Source organism: Silene latifolia, chromosome 7 (genome assembly GCF_048544455.1).
Source record: "Silene latifolia isolate original U9 population chromosome 7, ASM4854445v1, whole genome shotgun sequence".
In the NCBI taxonomy this organism is placed as follows: Eukaryota; Viridiplantae; Streptophyta; class Magnoliopsida; order Caryophyllales; family Caryophyllaceae; genus Silene; species Silene latifolia.
The window spans coordinates 11,443,956-11,469,049 of NC_133532.1; the positions used below are offsets into that span (position 1 = coordinate 11,443,956).

The 25,094-nt window shown below is 36.7% G+C and overlaps 1 protein-coding gene and 1 long non-coding RNA gene across 2 annotated transcripts; one reads left to right on the top strand and one right to left on the bottom strand.

The window, feature by feature from the left end:
* The first annotated feature begins 20,041 nt into the window (after nt 1–20,041).
* Nucleotides 20,042–21,585, top strand: LOC141590890 (uncharacterized). The gene is made up of 3 exons (XR_012520539.1): nt 20,042–20,219; nt 20,302–20,409; nt 20,916–21,585. It is a non-coding gene; the product is annotated as an uncharacterized LOC141590890 (long non-coding RNA).
* Nucleotides 21,586–23,009: 1,424 nt separating this feature from the next.
* On the bottom strand, nt 23,010–24,318 carry LOC141590891 (RING-H2 finger protein ATL60-like). Its single transcript, XM_074411404.1, has one exon. The coding sequence runs from the start codon at nt 24,062–24,064 to the stop codon at nt 23,105–23,107; it is 960 nt and encodes a 319-aa protein (XP_074267505.1). The 5' UTR covers nt 24,065–24,318; the 3' UTR covers nt 23,010–23,104.
* Between the last annotated feature and the right edge of the window lie 776 nt (nt 24,319–25,094).

The following is a 25,094-nucleotide window of genomic DNA, read 5'->3' on the forward strand; positions in this document are numbered from 1 at the left end:
AGACTGATATCTTAAAGATATCAGGCTTTACTGAAGGTGCTCTCCCTTTTAAATACTTGGGAATGCCTATTCAAACTACAAGACTTAAGATATCTGATTGTGCTTGTCTCATTGAGAAAATCTGTGGGAGGATTCATAATTATGGAGCAAGAAAGTTCTCTTATGCTGGCAAGCTTGTGTTGATCAAATCAGTCCTGAACACCTTGCATTCATACTGGGCCTCGATGTTTGTCTTACCCAAGGGCATCATTAAGAGTATAGAAGCCATCTGTAGAAATTTTCTTTGGGAGAGTGGTACAGAATATAGGAGGGTCCCTTTAGTGGCATGGGTTAAAATCTGCAAGCCTAAGGAAGAAGGAGGACTGGGTCTGAAGGATCAGGAGGTATGGAACAAGGCAATAGTGGGTCGTCTGGTGAATTGGATTGTAGAGAAAAGAGACTCCCTCTGGGTACAGTGGGTACAGTGTAACCATATCAGAGGGAGAGACTGGTTTGAGTACAGTCCCTCAACTAACTCAAGCTGGGTTTGGAGAAGGATCTGTAAGGTTAAGCAGGAACTAGCTCATGGATTTATGGATGGGGTCTGGGTGGTTCAACCCACGGGATACACTCCTAGCGGATGTTATGAGTGGATCAGGAATGTTAGTCCTCCTGCATACTGGAGTAAGGTTGTCTGGAACAGTTGGGCTCTACCTAAACATCAATTCATGGGATGGTTAGTGGCTCATGAGGCATTAAACACTGTGGATAAGCTGTTAACTTATGGGATGGATGTTGATGCCTGCTGTCTGCTATGTGGACAGGCTAATGAATCCCTGGCTCATCTGTTCTTTGAGTGCCAGTAAAGTAGACGTGTGATGATGTCTATACAACAGGTTACTGGGTGCAACTTCCCTTTGGCTGTTGATCTATCGTGGTGGTCTAATAGAGGAGGTACAGTTGTCCAGAGAGGAGTTCAGATTGCATTGTTTTTGGGGGCACTTTACTCTATCTGGTTCCAGAGGAACAAGTGCAGGAATGATATGGTCCTCATGCATCCAAGACATGTTGCCTTGCAGATAAGTGATGGAATGAAAGCTAGAATTAGAGGAAGAGGTAGGGAGAAATTGAATGCTAATGATGTAACTTGGCTTTGCTAAAAGAACCTGATGTAATTAAGGATTTGCATTACATGTAAATCCTATTTTTGATATATATATTACTCACATTTTATCAAAAAAAAAAAATATTAATAGCGGGAGTAGTGAATTTGTCTCAAAATTTATTTCATCGTAATTTTAGGATATGTTATAAAAAATATATTAATGATAAATTTATTGGTTATGCAACTTTAAGTAATTTTATTTAATGAAAAAAAAAATTAATTGTAAGTAGAGGTAGCCCGGGCGTAGCCGGACACCAATACTAGTATAGTTAGATGGGAAAACTCGTAGAATCACCTATTCATTTAGTAAATAGGGGATGCTCCAAATTCACGTTCATTCTAATTGTTTTCATTTAAACTAATAAAATAAATAGACTTTAAGTTTGAGAATTTGTGTGGAACAAATGTATGGAAATTGGAAAACGTATCAAATGGGAGTACAATAAAACAAATAAATAATGGATTATGATAAATACAACCCAATGGGTTGTATTTAAGAAACTAAAAAAGGAAATAACCACTTAATATATGCATTAATTGCATTGATTCATGTGTAATTTATTCTGTAATTTATAAATTAATACTAAATTTGAAAGGGCATTAAATGCTTAAATACAACTCATACCATTTCCCATAAATAATTTATGTTCAATAAAAACAGTAGCAAAAGCTAAATCATTTCTTGCACTTCTATTGACTATTGATTTTTAAGAGTACAAAAACTTTTCTTAAGATAGGGCCCCCCACTTTCTTCCCACATATTTAATTACTCTCTTTCATACATTCATTAATTAACGTAGTTGCTCTTTTATGTACCAGTTTTACTCTTTCATGTACTTTTTTCCATAAAGTTTCCAAACATTACCCTTTTTCCTTAACCAATTAATCAAAATTTTCTCTCCTCTCTATCTCTTGAAACCTAATCAAATTTTCCCCGAAATTATTCAATTATAACTCTTAATTTTCATATCGAATGAGTAATTTACTTCGATTTATCAACAAACTACATATAAAAGAGCATAAGTATGCAAGACTCTCTTGTGGAGAGTATAATCATGCATTCATTCGCATGATAATACAAGAATTGCTAGTCTTATATTTGAGATATGACGTTTTTTTCCCATTTCATATTTAACAAAATATCATCATCGTAATCATTAAAACCCATTGAATTAACATGTTCCGTCAAACAATTAAGTGCTTTTGGATGATTTTTTTAACGTTTTAATGGTGGATCTTGGTAATGTCATAGCCCTTTTTACGGGTTTGAACTTTTATGTATAGTTGGACGATGCAATCATTGTCAACGAATCCCTAACCTCATTGAAACAGTTGATGATCTTCATGAAATGATGATGGTGAATTATCAATTCGAGGACAAAAGGAAGAGGAGGCAAGATAGATTAAAAAATGAAAGGGGTAAAATCGGAAAATGCGTACATGAAAGTGTAAAACCCGTACTTGAAAGAGCAATACCCTTAATTAACTAGTTTTACACCCGTGCAAAAAACTGCACGGGTCGTAACAACAGATGTTAAGTGTTCATATCGTAATAATTTAAATTGTCCATAGAGACGGTATGAATTTAATCGGGCCTTTTATTTATTATTGTAACCACATATAATGAATTGAGCTTCCTTATTCAAATGTTAAATTCAAATGACGGTATTGAAATTGTAAATATGATATTGTTGATGCCTGATTACTAAATAAATGTTTTTGTCTCATAATAATGCTTTGTAAGACTTGTGGTTTTTTTTAAATAAAAAATTAGTGCTGGTAATTTTTTATAATCATTAAAATCTTTACCATGTGTATTTTTTTTAATATTATAATTATATGAATCTTCTTCAAATTTTGCTAAATTTGGTATATTTCTTAACATTATGAATTATAATTATATGAATGTGCTTTAATTTTTATCGAGACTTGCATCTTTTTTTGTATAGGAATGTTATTTAGGTACCTATCAATAAGAAAACCAGTACAAATAATTTGTAATTTTATTTATTTTGTAATTTTTTTTAATTGTTTTTATTCACATGTATTCCAAACATTTTAGGAAAATATATATGTATAATATGTAATTATAAAAAAAAAAAAAAAACTAAAATTAAAATATCGTAAACTCAATAGTTTGAAAAGAAGAAAAAGAAAAGCAAATCAAGTGAAATATAGGAGAGAGGGTAATTAAATGTGTAGGATGAACATGGGGGTCCTACCTTAATTTTTTTTCTTTTTAATCCTTAAAAACCATGGACCAATAGGAGAGCTTTATTGGCTTTAGCTTTTATAGATAAGGGATTACTCTCCTTCCTACTTTCTTTAATATCAACAAATCAAAATACACATTATCTCTAAAATATAATTATAAGACAACTCTAAAAATGTGTCATTAACGCCACGTAGAAAAAGCCATGTAGGATTAAGAAAAAACCACGTAGGATAAAGAAAAAGCCATGACGTAATCAAACAAAATGTCAGCAACATCAATCAGTTGGCACGCATACAATATCCCTAATGACCCTGACCCTCATACGAGTTTTCAAACCGACAACGATATCACCTCAAACCGACAATGGGCAATCGTTGTTGATTGTTTATCGCTTATTCTATTTGTACAACTTTAAAGATGAATTATTTTCCTTCAAGTTCAATTGTGTTTGGTTTATTTGTTCTTTTTGCTTTGTGAAGGATCTTGACGGTTCACATTTCAAGGGGCTTGTTATTAATTTTATTAACACATTATGGGCTTTGTTACTTAAGCGACCATCATTTTTGCTTATGTTCATTATGCTTATATTGAAGGTTGGCTTGCCTTTAATTTGTGATACCTGCATTGGTTTTTATGCCACTACATATTCTGAAGTTCCTCTTGTATCATGCAGACGGTTTCCGAGAAAGGAATGAATAAGAAAGTTATGACATTCTACTAGATACCTCATTATATGGAGTGGGTGAAACCATGGGCGGAACCAGGAATACAATCTATCTAGGGCTAAATTTTAAAATTTTATAAACCGATAACAATTTTTGTTGAGATTTGAATTATAAATTACACATATATAAAATATAATTAAAATACAACTCAAACATGAGTCTTTAACGCCACGTAAACAAAGCCACGTAACATTAAGAAAAAGCCACGTAGGATTAAGAAAAAGCCACGTAAAATTAAGAAAAAGCCACGACGCAAATAAACGAAATGTCAGCAACATCAATCAATTCGCACGCATACAATATCCCCAATGACCCCGTCCCTCATACGAGCTTTCAAATTGACAACGATATTACCCCAAACCGACAACCGCTCATTCGTAAAGCGTCTATCGTCATTCCACACAACCATCGTCATACTTCACTGCACTTTCACATCATGCTTCACCCATACCATATTATCCCTTTCAGTCGTTCGTTCCTCATATGTTTGCCGGAAGGACCCGTTTCAACGCCCGACTTGATGCGTTTCATTCCCGATTGTATTCGGCTCTCAAAGGGACTGTCACTTAGGCCGTTGTGGCGGCTACCGATTATCAGCGCAGGTGATTGCTTTTACCGATTGCAACTTTTCATTTCCCATTTTAATTTGGTTACTAATTGAAACATTGATTACATATAATTCTCATCCATTGGTCATCCGTTGGTCTTTCTAAATCGGTTACGTCCGACTATATTATTTAATTTGTTGGTTTATAGCATTCCCCCTTCCTACAACGTTTATAAAATAATATTAAAATGTTAACCAAAATATCCGTTTAATGTCATGTCACATTATTGAAATGCTTACATCAGCTCTATTAAATGCCACCTCACATTTCTGTAATGTTTACATAAGCTGTATTTAACGCAACATCATAGTTTTATAGTGTTTACATGATTACATCAGCTCACATTATCTAAATGCTTACATTGCCTTCTAAATCGATTGATTATATGTTAAACAAATTTCCCTTCATCTTCCTAACAATAAAAGCTCTTCAATAATCACTCTTCCTCATAAATTGGAATTACACCTCATAAACTCCATTGAATTTAAATAGCCAAAGAGTTTTTGTTCAATTCCTCTGTTGGTTTAATTTCTCCCATTAGAGCTTTGTTATATTTATAAACTTCCACCCCATATTCTTTCAAAATCAACAATCCAGATTAAATTTTTCTTTTTGAAACTTTGTAATATTTTAGATTTGTTTTTCTTAATTGAGGTACCTATACGGTTAACTATGTTCATGCTTTTTAGTTGAGCTATCTTCTTTAATTGAATTGCTCTGTTACTTATTTTTATTCTTTTGTGACTAATTTCTAATATGGTGATAATGGTAGCTTTTGGTATATGGTTAGCTAGGAAAGAGAAAGCTTTTGGTGTGCTTGGTATGATGGATATGAAGATAATAGTCCTCTCTTACCCAGGTATGAATGCAAGATAGTTTGTGTTCTTGCTTTCTATTTTAATTCTCAGTTTATTAATTTGAGTTCATAAAGTTTGGATTAATTATTGGATACGACTTTCTTCGTCTTAATCATTTGTTTATCTTTTTATACTTTTGTGAGGGGTGTTTTAATCAAAGGTAAACAAACGGATGAGACAGAGGCATTATCATTTTTTCGTTGTGAATTCTGAACTAATGGTTATCCGATTGATTTATTAGGCTACCGACCAAATCCATATCAAGTGATATCTCTCCTGCAGCAGTAATTTTGTTTCCCTTATTGCAATTAGTATAGGTTTAATCCTTTTTATTTTGTGGTGCGTGTACGTTTTCTTGATTGCCTTCAAATTATTGAGCTAAGTCACTATCTCATGTGTGCATTAAGAAAAAATTACTCCTTTGTCCCTATTATTTTATTTACATTTTTGAATAAAAAAACTGTCACAAAGAATAAGCAAGGAAATCAGATGATTTGGACAGAGGGAGTATGTATGAATGGTGATTGTAAGGAGCAATTTCGAACATTTTCCACAAATTTAGATTTATTTTCTAAATCATGTTTGACTATTAGTCTTTATATCTAAAAATTTAATTTTGCAAGTATAAATGTGTTGTAGCACGTTCAGTCGTTTATCCCGTGAAATGTAAGTAGCTAGCTTTGATTGAAAATTAACACACACACAGAGTGAAAACCGAGAACAATCACATACGAAAGCAATATGTTTTGAAGCTAATCGGCCACATTCACCAGTGAGTTTGTTTGTTTATACTGTGTGTATCAGAGTATTAAGGGTATTTTCTTAACAAAGAATATAGCTCTTAAATCTTTTCTTGACATGTAGGTTGTAATATGGGTTTAGGTTTTACACTATTAGGTACACGTATTATTTAATTTAGAGTTGGGAGTTGTGTACTCTTTCTCACTCAACTAACCCCATTTTCCCCCTAATAGGTCTCATTTGTGACGGATATATCTGTCATAAGTTTGTGACGGGTCAAATATCACCCACATGGGTAGATAAGACAAAAAAGTAAAATGCATAGAGAATTACAAATGACTTGCCTTTATCCTCCTATGTGGGTTTTATTTGACCCGTCACAAGCTTATGACGGATATCATCAGTCCCAAATGAAAATTTGTGTTTTCCCCCTTTCATAAGTGAACAGGGGGTTGAAAGTAGTACAATTGAGTCTAATTGATGATTTATATTATTTTAGTAATAATCGGATTTTTGAGATTTACTGTATAATTTCATTTATGATAGACTGCTGAAATTCTTGATAACAAAATGACGTTTATTTGAGGTTGATTTTTTGTTGTAAGTTGAAAGTTTTATCTAGGAGAACCGATCTTTGATAGTGCTCAAAGGAAATGGTAGATTGGTAGTCACCACCCATTATCCATTTTAGCTTTTCGTTTCTATCGTTATGTAAATATCTCGCACTCTCTTAAAACACTTTGTAGAATGTGACAAATACGGTATATTTGCTTCAATTTTATTGTCTTTTTTTTTTTTCCTTTCACAAAATAATTATCTAAGACGACATTACATAAATTTATCGTAGAATGAGATTTTTTTAGCAAACGCTTTTATTAATAGGTTTGTATTTATAACTATATTAGTGTGAAACCGTCTTACAAAAGTCCAACTCTTTTTCTTTTTTAATTTCCCTTATTTAATTTTCTCCTTACTAACTCTGGGTTAAAAAAAAATGGATTTTCAATTTTCTCTCTTCAATTATATTGTATAGTATAGATTAAGCCTACATGAGATTTGATGAAAAATAATTCAAAAATAAGTAAATAATAGAAACCTGTGATTTTCACGGGTTACAAAACTAGTTAAAACCTTAAAACCATACATGAAAATGATAATTTGCTAAAATATTAAACCTGTAAAATTACAAATTGAAAATTTTTACAAACTTCAAATAATCACCCTTTTATCTTATATTATTCTACTTGAGTAGGTACCACATTTATATAAAAACAAGTTTCAAGTCTAAATTACAAAAATAATAAAAATAATATTCAAAAGATAGTTAATGTTAATAAAATAAAGATGCAGAATCCATGAAAATATGTTTTCAAAATTAGAGCTAATTATAACTTAAATATTAGTCTCACCGATCTTTCACAACATCTAATGAATTTAAATTCAACCGAAAAATATAAATAAAAAGCATTAGATTAGAATATCAAAGAAATTAAAGTATTTGCTTTAGGGAAATAAGGTCAAAAGTCATATTAGAGTTGGTCTGGACTTAGGGTCAAAATTCCAATTTATAAATTACTATTATAATAAAAATCACCCCGCACAACATTAAAAATAATACAATGCATTTATAAACCAGAAAATTTATTGACAAATAAAAATAGAAAAATGATATAAAATGGTTCTTTTTTACATGAGCATTTTTTTTAACGAAAAACATCATTTTCATCAAAAAGAAATTATTATAATTTTTTTTTTAAATTTAAAAACAACCCGTGCATTTTGTGCACGGGATAAAACTAGTTGCTCTATTATACTTTTGAGAGTTTTGGTAAGGATTTGCTCTCTTATCCATAGTTGTCGAGTTTAAGAGTTAAAAATGTAGTTGTGTTAGGCCCTGTTCTTTTGGACTTAAAGTTGCTGAACTTAACTTAATTTTTCTGAACTTAACTTAATTTTGCTGAACTTAACTTAATTTTGCTGAATTTTTCTGAACTTAATTTTGCTGAACTTAATTTTGCTGAATTTTTCTGAACTTAATTTTGCTGAACTTAATTTTGTTGAATTTAACTTATAATTGCTTAACTTTCTGAATTAAAAGAATTTTATTTAAATTAACTTAATTTAATTTCTTAACTACTACTACTACTACTACTACTACTACTACTACTAATAATAATAATAATAATAATAATAATAATAAAGAAATATAACTTAAAAACACAAGACACAAGTAAAGATAATAAAATACTTTCTTTATATAAATTAATATGTTCGTACACATTACCTAATCTTACACCTTATACTAAAAGTGTGAGCACCATATTACTATTCACTAATGAATAGTAACTTGTATAATGAATAGTGTCAAAGTCTTGGGTTGAGCTGGTTTGTGCGGGTTTGAAGCGTCAATGATTTGGGCCTAACTACAATCTACATACAACAATGCTTAAGCCCTTTTTTTTTTTAAAAAAAAAAAATTGTTTCTGCTACTTGATTTTCATCTATCCACGTCTTCCATTCTCAACCTCTCAACCCCCTCATATTCTCTTCTTTGCTCTCTCTACAGTCTACACCCCCTCCGTCTCATTCATCATCTCCCTTCATCCATCATTCATTTTCTTTCACCAATTCATCTCACCATCAACTTCGTTCTTCATCTTTGCTTCTCAAACTACCAACAACAAGACACCTTTTCATTTCCCTTGAGTAAGTCGTATTTATTTCTCATATTGTTGTTTATTTAGACGGTTGATTGGTTTTATTGTTTGTTTGTGGATTAGTTATGGTTTTTTATTAGTTTTTGGATTAATTACCAGGTAACAATAGTTTTTTAGGTGAGTAAGTTGAATAATTTCTGGAATTTTGCAACATTTTCTGGGTGATTTGGGGATTAATTGCAATATATGTATGATCTGATGCAATGTTGAAGATTTGGGTGTTTTTTATTTTATCATTTGTTTTGCTGAAATATGTAATTGAGACCGTCTGTCAATAAATGTAATCGTAGATGAAATGGTGTGTGTAGAAATTCTCAACCTCTTATGGCCGAAATTTATTGCTATAGTTTGTATGTTTGTCAGAATTTTGTTATGTGTTGAGAGTTATTTGTGATGAAATGGTTTCTCTTGTGCTATTTCTGACAGGTGGTACAAAGTAGGGTTGAGTTACTAAAGTAAAGGTTCAATCTTTTGGAAGCTTGTCTGTTCTTGTGAAGTTTGGAGGCTCTTTATTTGGAGGTATAGTTCTTTCTAAAGAGGGTTTTTTTGCGGGATATGTTCTTGATACAAAATGAAGATGCTGGTGAATATTGTAGATTTTTGTTTTAGATATAGACAGGGTGAGGCAAATGCATTAGCTCAGAAAGTATGGTGTCATGTTAGTCACGATAACGGATAAGGTAATTTATGAATGTAATCGTGGATCTTATATTACTATTATGGAAAACGGTACATCACTGATCGAGGCTATTTATTTATTGAAAGATTTGTGATTGTCAATTTTATGTTGTGAAGTTTGAGATGTTTCCCTCCTTTGTTTATGGACTAATTTACGATCTAGCTCTTTAGTTACCATACTCGCAATCACAATGCCGCTTTTTGAAAGAACATTTTCATTCATCTCTGTTTTTTTAAGAGTAATGCTTGAGCTTCAACGCATACGCATCTTGCATTCGGGTCCCTTTGTTAGAAATACTCGTAAGTTGGATTCATATGATGCTCTAAATTGGATTACGTTGAGTTAGCATTCATTTATTAGGAAATTCAAAAGAGGGGTGTTTTTGTTTCTTATATTGTCATATTACTCGTATAATTTTTGCCTTGATGGATATAATGTTCTGGAAGTTTGAGCACGCCTTACCTTTCAGAGCGTTAAATCCATGCTATTCGAACACATGCACATTTTTAACTATAGTTGCTGTTTTGGAAAAGAATAAAATCACATTTGACGTAAACCTTTGTTTCTTTGATCCTCCGTTTTGACTTACAATGCACTTTCAAGGATAATCCTTTGCCATTGTCGAAGAGACATTTGCTGCAATCCACATTTGTCCTGTGTTTTTTTAGCCATGGTTATCTTTCCTAAGGTCTAGCACTTACCACTTGTCTATACTTAATGACATTGGACACTATTTTGTTTGTCAATACTCAAAAGGGATATGCAAATAGTTTGCAAATTGTTACTTAGTTCATTCGTATCGCTGGTTGAACTCGCTCGACTTTTTTTTTTGTGTTTTAATTAACTCATTATTATTATTATCATCATTATCATCATCATCATCATCATCATCATCATCATCGCTTGCTGATATACCTCTGATCTACTTTAAGCTGCCTTGGATTTGATCTTACATTGTCTGATCTCAAGAAATCTATTTGATGTCTCGCCTACCAATTTTATTATTTTTATCTGTTATGTGTTGTCATTGTTGTTTTTTGGTTTTTTGTTGCTGGTGATGGCGGGACTGGAATCGACCGCCATTCCCACTCCTCAGTCTTTATGTTCAGAAGTTCCCAGTTTATTAAGTTGGATTCATAGATTCTTAATTGTACTTTCTCGCCTTTAAAAAAAATGTGAAATGTGCTACTTGGTGGAAAATAAAGACCGCTAAGCATGTTGATTAAGCTTCTTACTTGGTAAGTTGAATATTTTTGGTTATTGGCGTAAGACTGTAATGAGTATGGAAGATGGAGAAAATTCAAGATAAAATGGGAGAGTTTAGGGGAAAAAACATTCTTGTATGCTAATTGATACTAATTCTTTGACCCTGGCTCTATAAGCCTTAAGATATAACTCTAAAGATGTAACTATCTGCCCGCCATAATCAACAATGTCAACATTGAATTGACATCCATAAATGGGAGAGAGGCTATATTCGGTTTTTGTTCATTGTGAGGGAGGGGATGGTGGGAGAATGAGAGTGTAAAATGAGAGAGAGAGAGAGAGAGAGAGAGAGAGAGAGAGAGAGAGAGAGAGAGAGAGAGAGAGAGAGAGAGAGAGAGAGAGCGCTTTATATTTTGGTCAGGTGAGAGAGAGAGAGCTTTATATTTTGGTCAGGTTAGATTGCTTTCTCATGTATGATTCTTACTCTCTTGTAGTCCGAACCATGTCATACAGTGGATGTCGAAGCCTTTACCTATACCATGGATTTGTTTAATCAGTTTCATAATAAGGTTTGTTTCTTTTTTGTTGTTTAAGCCGATGTGTCATTTTCATACTAAGGTTGGTTGTGAAATTCGTTAATGAAACGTCTCTTATTCACAAAACATCTATCAATAACTCAAGCTTATAAGCGATGTGTTGTATATGAAGCCCTCTACTTAATAGTAGTAGCAGCATTAGCATTCGTAGTAGTAGACTTGATAGTAGAAACCAAGTTGGTTGGATTTGCTTCTGGAATTTAAAAAAGGCGATAAAGATCACAATAATAACTAAGGTAGCTCACATATTTTTGATGTATGGCCAATTCAGGAGCTATAGCAGCTCAGCTCGTGTGTATTTTTTCATGTTAACTATGTGGTGAGACGGACACTGAGAATTCACCAGTTTGTAATATACTAATTCAGGTCATTAGAAGTACACTTCAGACTTCAGTGCCATAGCTGTGTGGCAATAATGCTTTTGGATATAAGCTTGATCAGCGAGCAGAAAAGAAGATCTGATTCGCTCTTACATCGTTTGAATGTTGAATTGAACAATTGTGATGTTACAGTCTTTTAGCTTGATGCGTAAGATATTTTAGTGTGCAATTTGGTACAAGAGCTATTTGCGTGTAAGATGTAGTCCAATATGATATGATGGCTTATGAGAAAATACTTTTGGCAGTGTAGGTGCTACTCTAATCTTAGGTGATGGGCTTTACATTAGAGGTTTATTTGGGTTATTCTTTATGAGGGCGAGCCAAATATTTTTCAAGGAACTGTAATGAAACTTTGCTCTTAAAGGTTTGAGTTGGAGAACGGGATCCATCAATTTTTTTCGTGCGGTAGTTAAATATTCTGTTTCAATGCCGATTCAACAATGAACGGTCCTTGTTAACTTTATAAAAATACGTTATTGCTTATATTCTCTGATAGCTCATGACTTTGAATTACTTGTATAAGGTTACTGATGGGGCATATTCTGCACCCGCTGATCAGTCAACATATTGAGCAAGGTCAAAGATATCCACAGCAAGTCAACGGCTTAGACAACCCCCTAACCGACGCGACTGTCGGCTGTCTCTTGGGTCTCGGGCCGGGACAACTAGCCGGTAGGGGCACATATCCGCGAACTCATATCCAAGACCCCTCGGCGAGTCAACAGGCCCGCCGGCCTGCCATGGGTCCCTCGGCCGAGGGTAGATCAGTCTTTCCACCTGCTAGCCACTTGGCCACTTGGCCACTACGTGACAAAAGGTGAAAGTCTATAAATACTCCTCAACTCTCATTGAGGAGGAGATCCACAATTTAACCTAAGAATCACTATTCATCTGGTAATATCTTCCTTATCTCTCTACAATATATACTTCACCAAGTAACAACAACTTATCTCTCTAAGTTTACTGACTTGAGCGTCGGAGTGAGTTCGCTCGGTCCAAAGCCGAGCCCTCAGTTTGTTCATCGTTTCAGGAGACCGCAAGGAGGATTCAACTAAAGACGTCATTCTATAAGCACGGGTGGTAACAAATAACTGCTCTGGAATTACACCCGGAACAATTGGCGCCGTCTGTCGGGTAGACGCCACGACAATCACTATAAGGAAGCAGACGTCATGGGAACGTTAAACACAGTTGAGATACGCATTCTAACTGCCTCGGTCAGGCCGAGGTAGAAACAAAAGAAGTGCTCAATTAATAACGTAAGAAGACAACTCAGACGAAGACAAGAAAAGACCTCGGCCAAGCCAGAGGCAAAATAAGCAAACTCTTATTAAAAATGATAACAGGTTACAAGGAGAATACAGACGACGGCCGTCCCCATAAGGATAAGCCAAAACACAACCTACCAAAGTTGTACAAAATACAAGGAAAAGAAAAGCAAAAGGTTACAAACATATCATTTGAAGCGCCAAAAATGGCAGGGAGGGAAGGCTTAATAATTGGCTCCCGAACAGCTGAAGCCGTCCGAGACGCCGGTGAGCCTCGGTGACGACGCCCGTCTCCCTATGCCTGTTCGCTTGCCATCGGCGGCGTTAACGATCGTCTTTGATGGGCGACCCGAGCTGTCTTCGCAGTCTTAGCTTTCTCGCGGCCTCGGCCTCGGCTTTCTTGGCGGCCTCGGCCTCGGCGGCCTCAAATGCCTTCATCCTCTCGGCTTCCTCTTTGGCCGCCTTAGCCTCCTCAAAGCAAGGGCGCCTTCTCCGCGCCGCCTCTTCCTCCTTCTTCACCCTTACCTCCTCCTTGGCCTTCTCCTCCGCGGCTTTCTCCTTAGCTTCGAGCTTATCATCAAACGACTCGTCAAATTTGTCCCACGGAAAGGAGCCATCAAGAGGGAAGAGCTCCCTAATCACTTCCCCGGCGGCTTCTTCGGCCAGTCCGTGATTGGGCGCACATGTTAGGGAGGATAACGGTTTGGAGCGTCTCAATATCCTCCTCCCTTTGGGTGATGATAGCATCCTTGTTCCGAACCACCTTCCCCCGGACCCGGAACAAGCCCCTAAACTCGTCCCTCTCTGCGTACGGTAAAGGTCGGCGTGCTTCGAACAAGGTCACGCATCTCCAAAGCGGAATTAACGACTTCGGCCGCCGCGGCCTCGGCCTTGGCTCTCTCGGCAAGAAGGACTTCCTTTTCGTCGTCCTCCCGAGTTTTCTCTCGCACGGATCGCCTCTTCGCCCTCGCCTTGGCCCTCTTAGCCTCCTTGTTCGCCACGTCGAGTTCCACCTTAGCCGCTCGAGCTGTGGGGCGGCTTCACCATGGTCTTCTCTTGCTCCATAATGTGGGAGCCATTAGTGAGTCCATTTCGCCCGACCTCTTGCATATTCTCATCCCCTCGCCACAAGCTCGGTGGGGAAACCTTCCGAGTAGGGAATCGACGGTGACATTTCTATCACCCGCCTTCTCAGGTTGCTTCTCTAATTGCCGCACAGTGAGAACGGCGGCTGCTCGACGGTTGATCTACAAAAAAAAAAAAAAAAAAAAATCAATTAAAACATCCGTGTCGGTATACATGGACATATCGGAGAGCTTGTCATCGAAACGCCTAATGAACCGGCTAAGTCCGAGCCACAGGATATATCTGTACCATGCTTGGCCTTCTTGCTCGGAGGACGCATCTCTCGCCGCGCGATTCTGCGAGCGAGCAGACGAAGCATCGCAGCGGGGGTGGGCTCTTTCCTTTTACGGACAAGGGGAGATCCCTCCGCATCGGAGTCCCCCCATCGGTAATGTCAACGATCTCCACCGTCTCCTTCGGGACTGAAGGGATGGAAGGTGGAACGGATGTCGACGCCGTCGCCGCCGAAGACTTTGTTTTCCGCGTTCGGCGCGGCATGTTACTAGCAACCTTCGCCAGGCCGCCTCCACATTCGGGCCTTTCACCGTGGCCGATCCATCGGATCATTCGGCGACGTCTGCGATCACGGGCGAGCCTTAGGGTGAAAATCAAAACGGTCTTATCCTTGTGCGGCCCCATTCTCCCTGGAGGATATCCTCGAGTGTCCGGTCCAAAGTGGTCTCGCAAAAGAAACAAAGCGAGTTAGGTAGAAGTAAATCGAAATTCAAGAAATGCGAAACATGGAGAGCCAAGATGGGCCTCACACCGACCCCACTCACCCCGTGCTAGGGCCGGTATGAGGCCGCGATGCTGAGCAGCTCATCCTGAAGAATGATCTGCGTTGGGGGAATCCATCTCTTCGGCACCCCACTCTTGTCCGCCTCAAAAGCCTCATCGCCACCTCTCATCCCCATTAAGAGGGACCTTGTCGGCGTCCATCTTAAGCTTATTCCGGGTGACCCATTTATCATGCTCCGCCTTAGTCTCGCACCGCAAGTTAACTTCGTGCTGGAAGGACCGGGGCAGCGGATAGTCATCCGGCACCTCAACGTACACCCACCGATCTTTCCAGTCTTTGCAAGAAGTAAGCTTATCCATGGAGACGTAACCCGACTCCATTTGCACGCTGTACCATCCGACGCAACCGGGGAATGACGGTCGAAGGTGGTGAAGCCGACGGAATAAATTAACCGTTGGGACCTCCCCCTTGAAGAGACAGAGCCAGACAAAGCCGACTATGGTCTTAATAGCCAACGGGTGCAGTTGGGCAACGGCGACATTCATGGCCCTAATGATGGCCATAACATAGTCATTCAACGGAAATCGGAGCCCGTACTCCGAGTGCCGGATGTATACGCCGGTGCAACCCGGTGGAGGGCAACAAACGGCCTGACCCTCCTCAGGGATAACAATTTTGTATCCCCTGCCAAAGAAGAAATGGCCTTCGAAAAATGTCTCGCCGGAACAACTGGCGAACTTATGGGTCCAAGCACGGTCAAGGCGGACCTTACAGGCCTCGCCGTGATCCATGATGAACTGCCTCTCAACACCAGAAGGAATCCTTTCCTCACCGTCATCATCAAAGTCTTCATCAGCTTCATCATCGTCCTCCCAACCCTCCAGAACGTTTGGGTCAACTTCGGGAGAAGGCGACCTAGGACCCCCGGACCTTAGCGGGACGGCGGCCAGTGCCTCCTCTTCGTCAAGACGCGACGGGGAACCCCCCGGCGCACGGTTACTAGGACCGGCATCAGCGAAGACATGATTCACAAAAACTTAACAATGAAAAAGTTAAAAATTTGTTTGTTTACCTTGAAGAAAAATGCTACGCCGGAGTAATGATTCTCGAAAGCTAGAGAGAAGTTTCACAAAGAGGGCTAGAAAGAAGAAAATTTTTGAAAAAGTGAAATTGGTGCCCAATTTCGGGATTAACCGCCCTATTTATAGGGGAAGGCCCATGAAGAAGGACCAATCGGGGCACACCCATGAAACGTCGGCAATCAATGAACGACACGTGTCGGACATGCAACCACGGAATGTCAATCGTTGCAACAGTTGAACGTCAATCAATGCAACAGTGACCAAGCGTCTTCAACACGCCCCTTCAAATCTCTCTGCCTATTCATCTTCCTCAACAAATTCCTAAGTATCCGTTTCTCCGTCGGCCACATGATCAACCAAGCCGAAAAGCACCGCCGGGGGCAATCGAAACAACCGCACTCTCCACCCCGGTCTCAGCCAGCGTCATTGCCTTTTCCACATCGGATGTCCATTACACAACCATGTGGAGGGGGATATGGTACGGCCATAATACGATCAAGCCGAGGAAGAAGAAGCGGGCGAAAATTTTTACTTGCGCAGAATATACGCTCAACATACATCGGAGCCCATACCACGGCATAGACTACGCTGGGGCAAATTGATGGGGCATATTCGCACCCGACCACCAACATATTGAGCAAGGTCAAAGATATCCACAAGAAGTCAACGGCTTAGACAAACTTAATCGACGCACGACTGTCGGCTGTCTCTTGGGTCTCGGCTGGGACAACTAGCCAGCCGGGGCACATATCCGCGAACTCATATCCAAGACCCCTCGGCGGCGAGTCAACAGGGCCCGCCGGCCTTCCATGGGTCCCTCGGCCGAGGGTAGATCAGTCTTTCCACCTGCTAGCCACTTGGCCACTTGGCCACTACGTGACAAAAGGTGAAAGTTTATAAATACTCCTCAACTCTCATTGAGGAGGAGATCCACAATTTAACCTAAGAATCACTATTCATCTGGTAATATCTTCCTTATCTCTCTACAATATATACTTCATCAAGTAACAACAACTTATCTCTCTAAGTTTACTGACTTGAGCGTCGGAGTGAGTTCGCTCGGTCCAAAGCCGAGCCCTCAGTTTGTTCATCGTTTCAGGAGACCGCAAGGAGGATTCAACTAAAGACGTCATTCTACAAGCACGGGTGGTAACAAATAACTGCTCTGGAATTACACCCGGAACAGTTACTTATACTCTTTACGATAAATGATTTATAACTCAGTATTCCATGAATAAGTCCAGGCTATCTACTGACTTGAAATCTAAGTATGATGAGAAATGAAAATGCAGATAATGTAGCCTATATGTCTGAAGTGGAGTTAAATTCTTATTGTGGTGCACTTTGTAGTTAACATTTGAAACTTCTAAAAATCATGTAACTTATCTCTTTGTTACCTGTTTTGACTATTGGATAGGCTTATGCTGACGTACAAAATGGTTGACTAATGCAAATGATTGTCTAATGAACATGGTCATTGTAAAATAGTTGAGTTTATCAGATGCTAAACATACGGGAATACGAGATGCTAACTGCATTAAAAGAGGAATTTGGCCATAAAAAAGAGAGAATATAAAATCGAAAGGAAAAAAAATGAAAACTATTAATAGATTGGAACAAAGGTGAGTAAACAAATGACCATGAACATGGTATCGAATACCAAGATGTAAAAAAGTCTCCATAAAATGATTAGTTACATGAGTAAGAGAGCCATTATTTTCAATGAGATAGGGGACTAAAATGTTACTGTAGAGAAGTGGAACATGAGCCGGTGTATTGCCCTTTAAATTTACCATCCTTCACGAGAACACCAAGTCGCTAACACATTACACTGAGGAAAACTTGTAAAGGTATTTGACGACGGACTCATATCCGATCTTGTCTATAATATGAGGCATGGGATTACCATGAGGAGGGAGGGGTAAGGGGAGGAGGAAGAGAAATAGTAGGAGGAGAGGAAAAGGAGAATGTAGATAGGGGAAGAGGAAAAGGATAAAGGTCGGGAAAGGTATTGAGGGGACATAAGAAGAGGCAGGAAAAGGGAAATGAAAGAATGTGAACGATAAGACGAGGAACTAAACTAAAACTTAGCTGAAAACGTTTTTGCTAAGGGAAAGAGGGAGGATGACGAGGAGAAAGAGAAAGGGGAAGATAATGACCAATAACTTGAGAATAAATGGGAGGAGGAGTAATATGAGAGAAAGTTGAGAAAAAAATGTAGGATATGTAAGAAGACGAAGGCGGATAGGGAAGGGGTAGGGGATAAGGAAGAGGAAAAGAAATGAGGAGGACCATGAGGCAGAAAAGGGGAGGAGGAGGAGGTGGTTGAGTAAGTAATGACATTTAATAACGTTGAAGAGAAATTGGAGGATAAAGGAGAGGGGAAGAGGAGGAGGAGGGATTAGAGAAATAAGAGGAGGATTGGAGGAATGATAACAAGTTTATTTGGGTAGTGTATGTAGATAAACCTACGTTTTAAGTGAAACTATTTAAATTTTCTGAAAAACCGTGTTAAAGAATGTGTAGTTGGACAGAGTCAGGTATATGTGTTTACGTTACTTCGTAACCTACAACACAATACTAATGTTTTATGTATTCCATGTTGTTGTGTTATTTAACAATTAATCAGCTAAGCAAAAGACGTGGTTATATTCGGATATTCATGCTCTTAACAAAGTTGAATACTAATTATTTACGAATGGTTGCAAAACAATGTAACAACAAGAGTTTCATTGTGATCGACACTCAACAAGTACAGACAGCCCCGAACCCAATAAAAATACGCTAGCATACATATGAAATGTGAAAAGTAAAAATATCTTGGGGACCATGCCCAAAAAAACATGGTAAACTAACTAGTACATAAAAATAAAAAGTAAATCACATTTGACTTTTTTTTTCTTCTAATCATCTAGTTCCATATTATCATCTTCCTCGTCACTTTCTTCATCTTCATTTGAGCTCACCCCGTCAAATCCATTGCCTCGTCAAATGTTTTTGACTATGTTATTTCGCACCTTGTACATAGCTTTTTTCCGCTTCTTATCAAACATGCCTGAATCTGTTGTCCCTAGAACGTTCTCATATTGAATAACAGGTATCCCAACAGTGTGCATCCGTGTAAAATTATGAAGTGTGAAAGTAGAAACAATAATGGACATTTGATACTTATGTGACATTTGAGGCGTAACTTTTAACATCTTCCACCTTTTTTTCAATTGACCAAATGCCATTTCAACTTTCGTTCCCAATGACGAATGTTGGTAATTAAAAATGCTCTAACATTCCTTCGGGCGGTCTATGTTTAAATTCGGGCATATGACATATTGACATCTAAGATTTGCTTTTTTATCACTAATAGGAGACCAAATATCCTATTGTATTCGGGGTTGAAATAAATACCCTTTTTTTTGAAAAAATATAGAATAATAATTAATTTCGGATTGTTTATACAATCGATTTGAACGAAAATTGTAGCTTTTTTTTAAAACTCGTCAATATTATGAAACTTATAATTTTGCTTAACTTTTCTGAACTTAATTTTGTTGAACTTAATTTTGCTGAACTTTTCTGAACTTAATTTTGCTGAACTTAACTTAACTTATAGGAGCTGAACTTTTCTGAACTTAACTTAATTTTGCTGAACTTAACTTAAAGAAAGTGACTTTAAGTCCAAAAGAATAGGGCCTTAAAATTCAATACACTAGGTAACTCATACGGCCTTTCAGATAATCACTTAATTGATCATTGATAATTTTCGAATCAGTAAAAAAACTTATTCTAAATCTAAATACGAAAATCCTACATAGAACCATTCTCGATAATTTCCGACTCCATCATAAAAGAAACCTTTCTACTCACTCTTCAATAATTTTCACCTTCCCATTAATAATTCAACAGTCGTTTTTATTGGCAGTTGTAACCATAATACACAGTATCTGCCTTACAATCTGAACAAACAAACTACCCAAAATGTGACCAAATCTTACTGTTGTTTCCCACCAAAATCTCTGTTTTCTTCATTTCTTCAACATACTAGTTGTTGGGCAATAATTATGCAGCTCAAGTTATTATTATTTTCTCCTAACATTTTAAATTTAAAGGGTTTGGTTCAATCACTCAAAACCTTAAGAAAAGGTTCAATTCTGAATATTTATTTATTTTCATTTTGATCATGAAAATGTTGATTTGTTTATTTTTTTTTGGCATTGTTCTGCAGGCAGAGATTATGATGAAAGGATCCTTTGTTTATCCTGGATTTGACAATGAGAACAACGGGGACGATAACAACAACGATGAGTTTGATCCTCGGACCGACTTTTCACAGGTGCATTTTTCGCGAAACTTAAAATTAACTCCTAATTATCGTTTACAATACATAGTTCTTATTTGAGATCGTTTTAAGCTTATGAAACACTTATTTACAATTTCCATGTTACGTGGTTCATTTAATATTGGTTACAGTATAATATAATGACTAGGTTGTGAGCTAGACGGTTTTAAGCATAACTAGCTCATCAGATAAGCAGACAGGATCCATTTAACTTGTTATGTTTCGGTATGCCGGTCTGTCCATCACGTAAAATACCCTGTATGTATGTTTTATGCAAAATCTTGGGTACATAATAAGATGTTTTGACTTTTGACGCGTTGATAAATTTAAATTTTGTCTTAACAGGATATGTAAAATCTTAAGACGATCTTATTGAACAATCGGACTATATACATACATAAGTTTTTGAATAGTCCATATGAGAAGATACCTACCTCTTTAAATCCTAAGACGGTCTTATCCAACAATCTTACGAGTTTTTGACAAATCTCTATGACCAGTTTTTCAGTCAGGACAAGGAAAACCCAATACCACAAATCGGACAAAAACAAGTTATTATCGATCAGGAGTTCGAGCTAAAAAAGAGCAAGAAATCGTGGAAAACGGTTTTGTTTTCGTTTTGGAAATCGCCATCAGACAAGAAATGTATGAAGCCTTCTAAAGAAACATCAAGTAACGTCCATGCAACACACACTAAGCCACAAGGTTATGTTTCAAGCCCACTTTATAATCCCGGCCATGTTGCGACTACCTCAAGCGGCTGGAGCAGACACCGTCTTTCGGGGTCTGGGTCTCTCATGGGGTTGTTTCAGCCTAAGAAAAGGGAGGAGAATGAGATACCATATGTTAGTCTTAACAAACCCACACAGGATGGCAGAGTTTATGGTCCTGTTTATTTGGTCTCTTAACTAATTTTTATGGAGTAGTTAGTTTGATAGGGTTATACTTCAGATTCTGTACTAGGAATACAGTAACTGTCTTAGCTTAGTGATTAAGACCAAGTATCGTGAGTCATGACCATAGGTCATATATATGTTCAAATTCTCCTTTCTTATATGTTGTACTGGTCTTGCGCCTCATTTGACTACGAAAAAATATTCTGTACTAGGCATATATGCCAGATTGGCTTGGACAGAACCTAAATTATCGAAGATGTTTTAGTCGATTGATTGAGATGAGGTAGTGTGGTCGATGGTCCTCGTTCTCTTACTTAGACATACCATGACATAGTATTGTAATTTGTAATGAATTTATAAAATGTTATCACGACTATATAATAAAAGTAGTAGTGACATCATTTGTGACTTAATAATAGGGGTTTTTCTAATGTGTGCCCTTATGGCACATGTTAATAATCCAAAAAAAGAAAGATTGTTGAGAATATTTCACTAATTATGGTAAATGTGAGTTTGTGTATCAATCATTATTGATATATTCTCAACAATCTTTCTTTTTTTTAGATTATTAAGGACACACGTTAGAAAAACCATAATAATAATAATAATAATAATAATAATAATAATAATAATAATAATAATAATAATAATAATAATCATCGATGACTTAGTGACCCATTCAACACAAAAATGAAAATTCTGATTTAAGAATAATTAAGTGTATCTAATCTCAAGTTATTTGACTACATATAATTTGATCAATCATTTTAACCATCATTATCATGGAACTAAATTATAAAGTAATCAAAAGATTTGTGTTTCAAATAATTGGGTTTGTAAATTAGTGCGAACCCGACTATTTATTTACCTATTCCATTTTACGAGTAAATTGACATCAACGAGACTATTGTCCCACTTACCCTCCTTCAAATACAATCATATAAATGGTCTCGTCTTTTCTTGATTTTTGTAAAAAGTAAAGGTAAATAAATGAAACGAAGAGGGTAGTATCTAATCTATTTGTCTCGTTCTCAATGCTCTTTTGGTCATTTTCATAGTCTATGTGGATCATTATCCGGGAGCTTAAGAGACGTACGTGCTTCTCATACTTGCTGATGAAACAAGTCACATTTTTATATGCTCCACAAGCAACTTATTGTTGCATAACGAATACAAGGTTCGTCAATGTACAAAAATTCGTTTGGTCCATGGCCGGAAAAGAAAATTTTGTATGACCTATGATGAAAAAATACGTTCGGAGTTGAACGGATTGCAGAGTACTTATTTCTCCCTAATATACGGAGTTATATATAACCTATAACTACATACGAATATGAAATAGATTAAGTAAATAACAAATTTAAAAGTATGCAATATGGTGATATATATTCCACGAAATTTCCAATTCTTTGGTTTAAATTGAAATGCTGAAATATCGTGTTATATTAAATACGAGATATGCAACCAAAGTAAGTGTCGAAATAGCGCAGATTACAGGTGATAGTGACCAACAAGCCTTAGCTTAAAACTTCTCTACATTATCATGTACACACTTGGGGATATCTATTACAAAGTTTTTGTAAACTCTTGCATAATTTATATTTATCACACAAGAAAATAAAAGAATGAATTTGAATAAAGAACCTACAAGGGAGGGGTTATCTCCATGAAAAACCACCAATCCCTAATCAATCACAATTCAAATTAATGAACTATATATACATACACTTAATATAGATATAAAAAAATCAACAAATTGTTTTTTTAATATTCACACTTATTTCTAATATGGTTTAGACTTGCTCAACATTACTTGAGCTAGAGCTACTAGCCCAAGGAGCCAAACTCTTCCCTCTACTCAACAACCTCTTCAAAGACCTTAACCTCGACATCACCGGAGTTTTCGCTTCCTCCTCTCGAAACTCAGCACTAGAAAGCGGCGATGAGAAGCATTCATGACATAAATCACTTGGTATCTCAATCACAAGTTCATCCCTTTGACCATTAACACCATTGTTGTTACTTGAGGAAGATGTTGAGGTAGAAGTAGCAACATTATTATTTGTAGCTTCCCCTAGTGATCTAACTTGAACTTCATCACCCCAATAAAGGACATTTGTCGGATAACTTATCGCTACTGAAGCATGAGAACCACCCTCATGATCTGAGTCTGAATCTGAGTTCGAGTCTGAATCTGAGTCTGAGTCTGTGTCTGATATAACTCGAGTAACATCAACTTCTTCGGATTCTTGAACCGAATCATTTGATTGTTTTGGAGAGGAAGACACAAGATTCCTACAAAGTGGACATGTTGAATGAGACTTAAACCACATATCAATACACTCCACATGAAATCCATGATTGCATTTTGGCAAAAGCCTAACTTTTTCCCCTAGAGATATTTCACTTAAACAAACTGAACACTCCAACCCTTCCTTAAACTCTTTAGGATCATACACCACCAAGGGCAATGTCCTTAAAGTAACCCGGTCTAGTCCTCGCCTCCTCGTGACCGCTTGGGCAGCCGGTGTCACTTGACGGGCAGCACGCCGGCGCCATGACACCACAGAAGGGTCCTCAGTTCTTGACCAATACCATCTAATATAGAGGGATAGGAAGAAACAAAAGGCTAGAACAAAAAACAGGACAACTAAGGCTATGATTATGCTATCCAATGATACATGGTTTGGTTTTGAAGCCATTGATGTTGGTGATGGATAATAAACATAAGTTGCATCACTATTATCACCCATTATTCTTCTTTAATTTGATACAACTTTTTTGTCACAATTTCACAACTTTTTGAGATTTTGAGGAGAACCCAATTGAGAACTTTTATTGTTTATCAAAACCCACAAAGGAATTTTTATGATTTTGAAATTTTATGATGTAATAATATTTTTAGACCAAGTTATATGTATATATATGAAGGAATTGTTTCAAGAAGTACAAGTTGGACCAAAAGTGTCAAAATGAATATTTTTCTTGGGAAATTTCTAAGCAATAATGAGAACGACGACAACGACGGCAACAATGAGTTTGATCCTCGGACCGACTTTTCACAGGTGCATTTTCCGTCAAACTTAATTTAACTCCCAGTTATTGATAAAAAGTTGCACTAAAAATGTTGATAGTAAAAAAATTCTAAAAATAAATCATTAATTTATCGGTAAAAAGAAATTTTTTATTAAAATATTCATTTTATGACTTTTTACAATTTTAATTATAATTGCTCAAATCAAATTAAGTGATGAGAAACATAAAAAAAAAGTGAGTTGTCAATTTAAAATCCATAAATAATTCGGAGCACACTAATTTTATTTTTATTTTTATAAATACTGTGCATATGTTGCACGAGATCTAAACTAGTTGCATACTAGATAATATGAACAAACGCAAACCATAAGCTGATTCTAGTGCTGCAAGCGTAATAATAGTAACCTTTTTTTTACTATTAACATTTTTTATGCAACTTCTTATCAACAAAATTCTTTTTTGAGATCGTCTTAAGCTTATGAAACACTATTTACGATTTCCACAATATGTGGTTCATTTAATATTAGCTATAAGTTGATAATGACCACGCTGTAAGCTAGACAGTTTTAAGCAAGACTAGCTGTAACTTAGCTTCTTATGTTTTGGTATGCTGTTCATGGACTGATGAGTGATGACCCATTAGATTCCGGCCTGTCCATCTCGTAAAACACAAATTCTCATTATAGACAGGAGATATCCGTCTATCGTTATAGACGGGCTAAATATCCACCCACTTCAAGCTTATGA

What these genes read in the sequence shown, in the direction of transcription:
- LOC141590891 (XM_074411404.1), bottom strand. Translation starts at nt 24,064, where the DNA reads ATGGGTGATAATAGTGATGCAACTTATGTTTATTATCCATCACCAACA.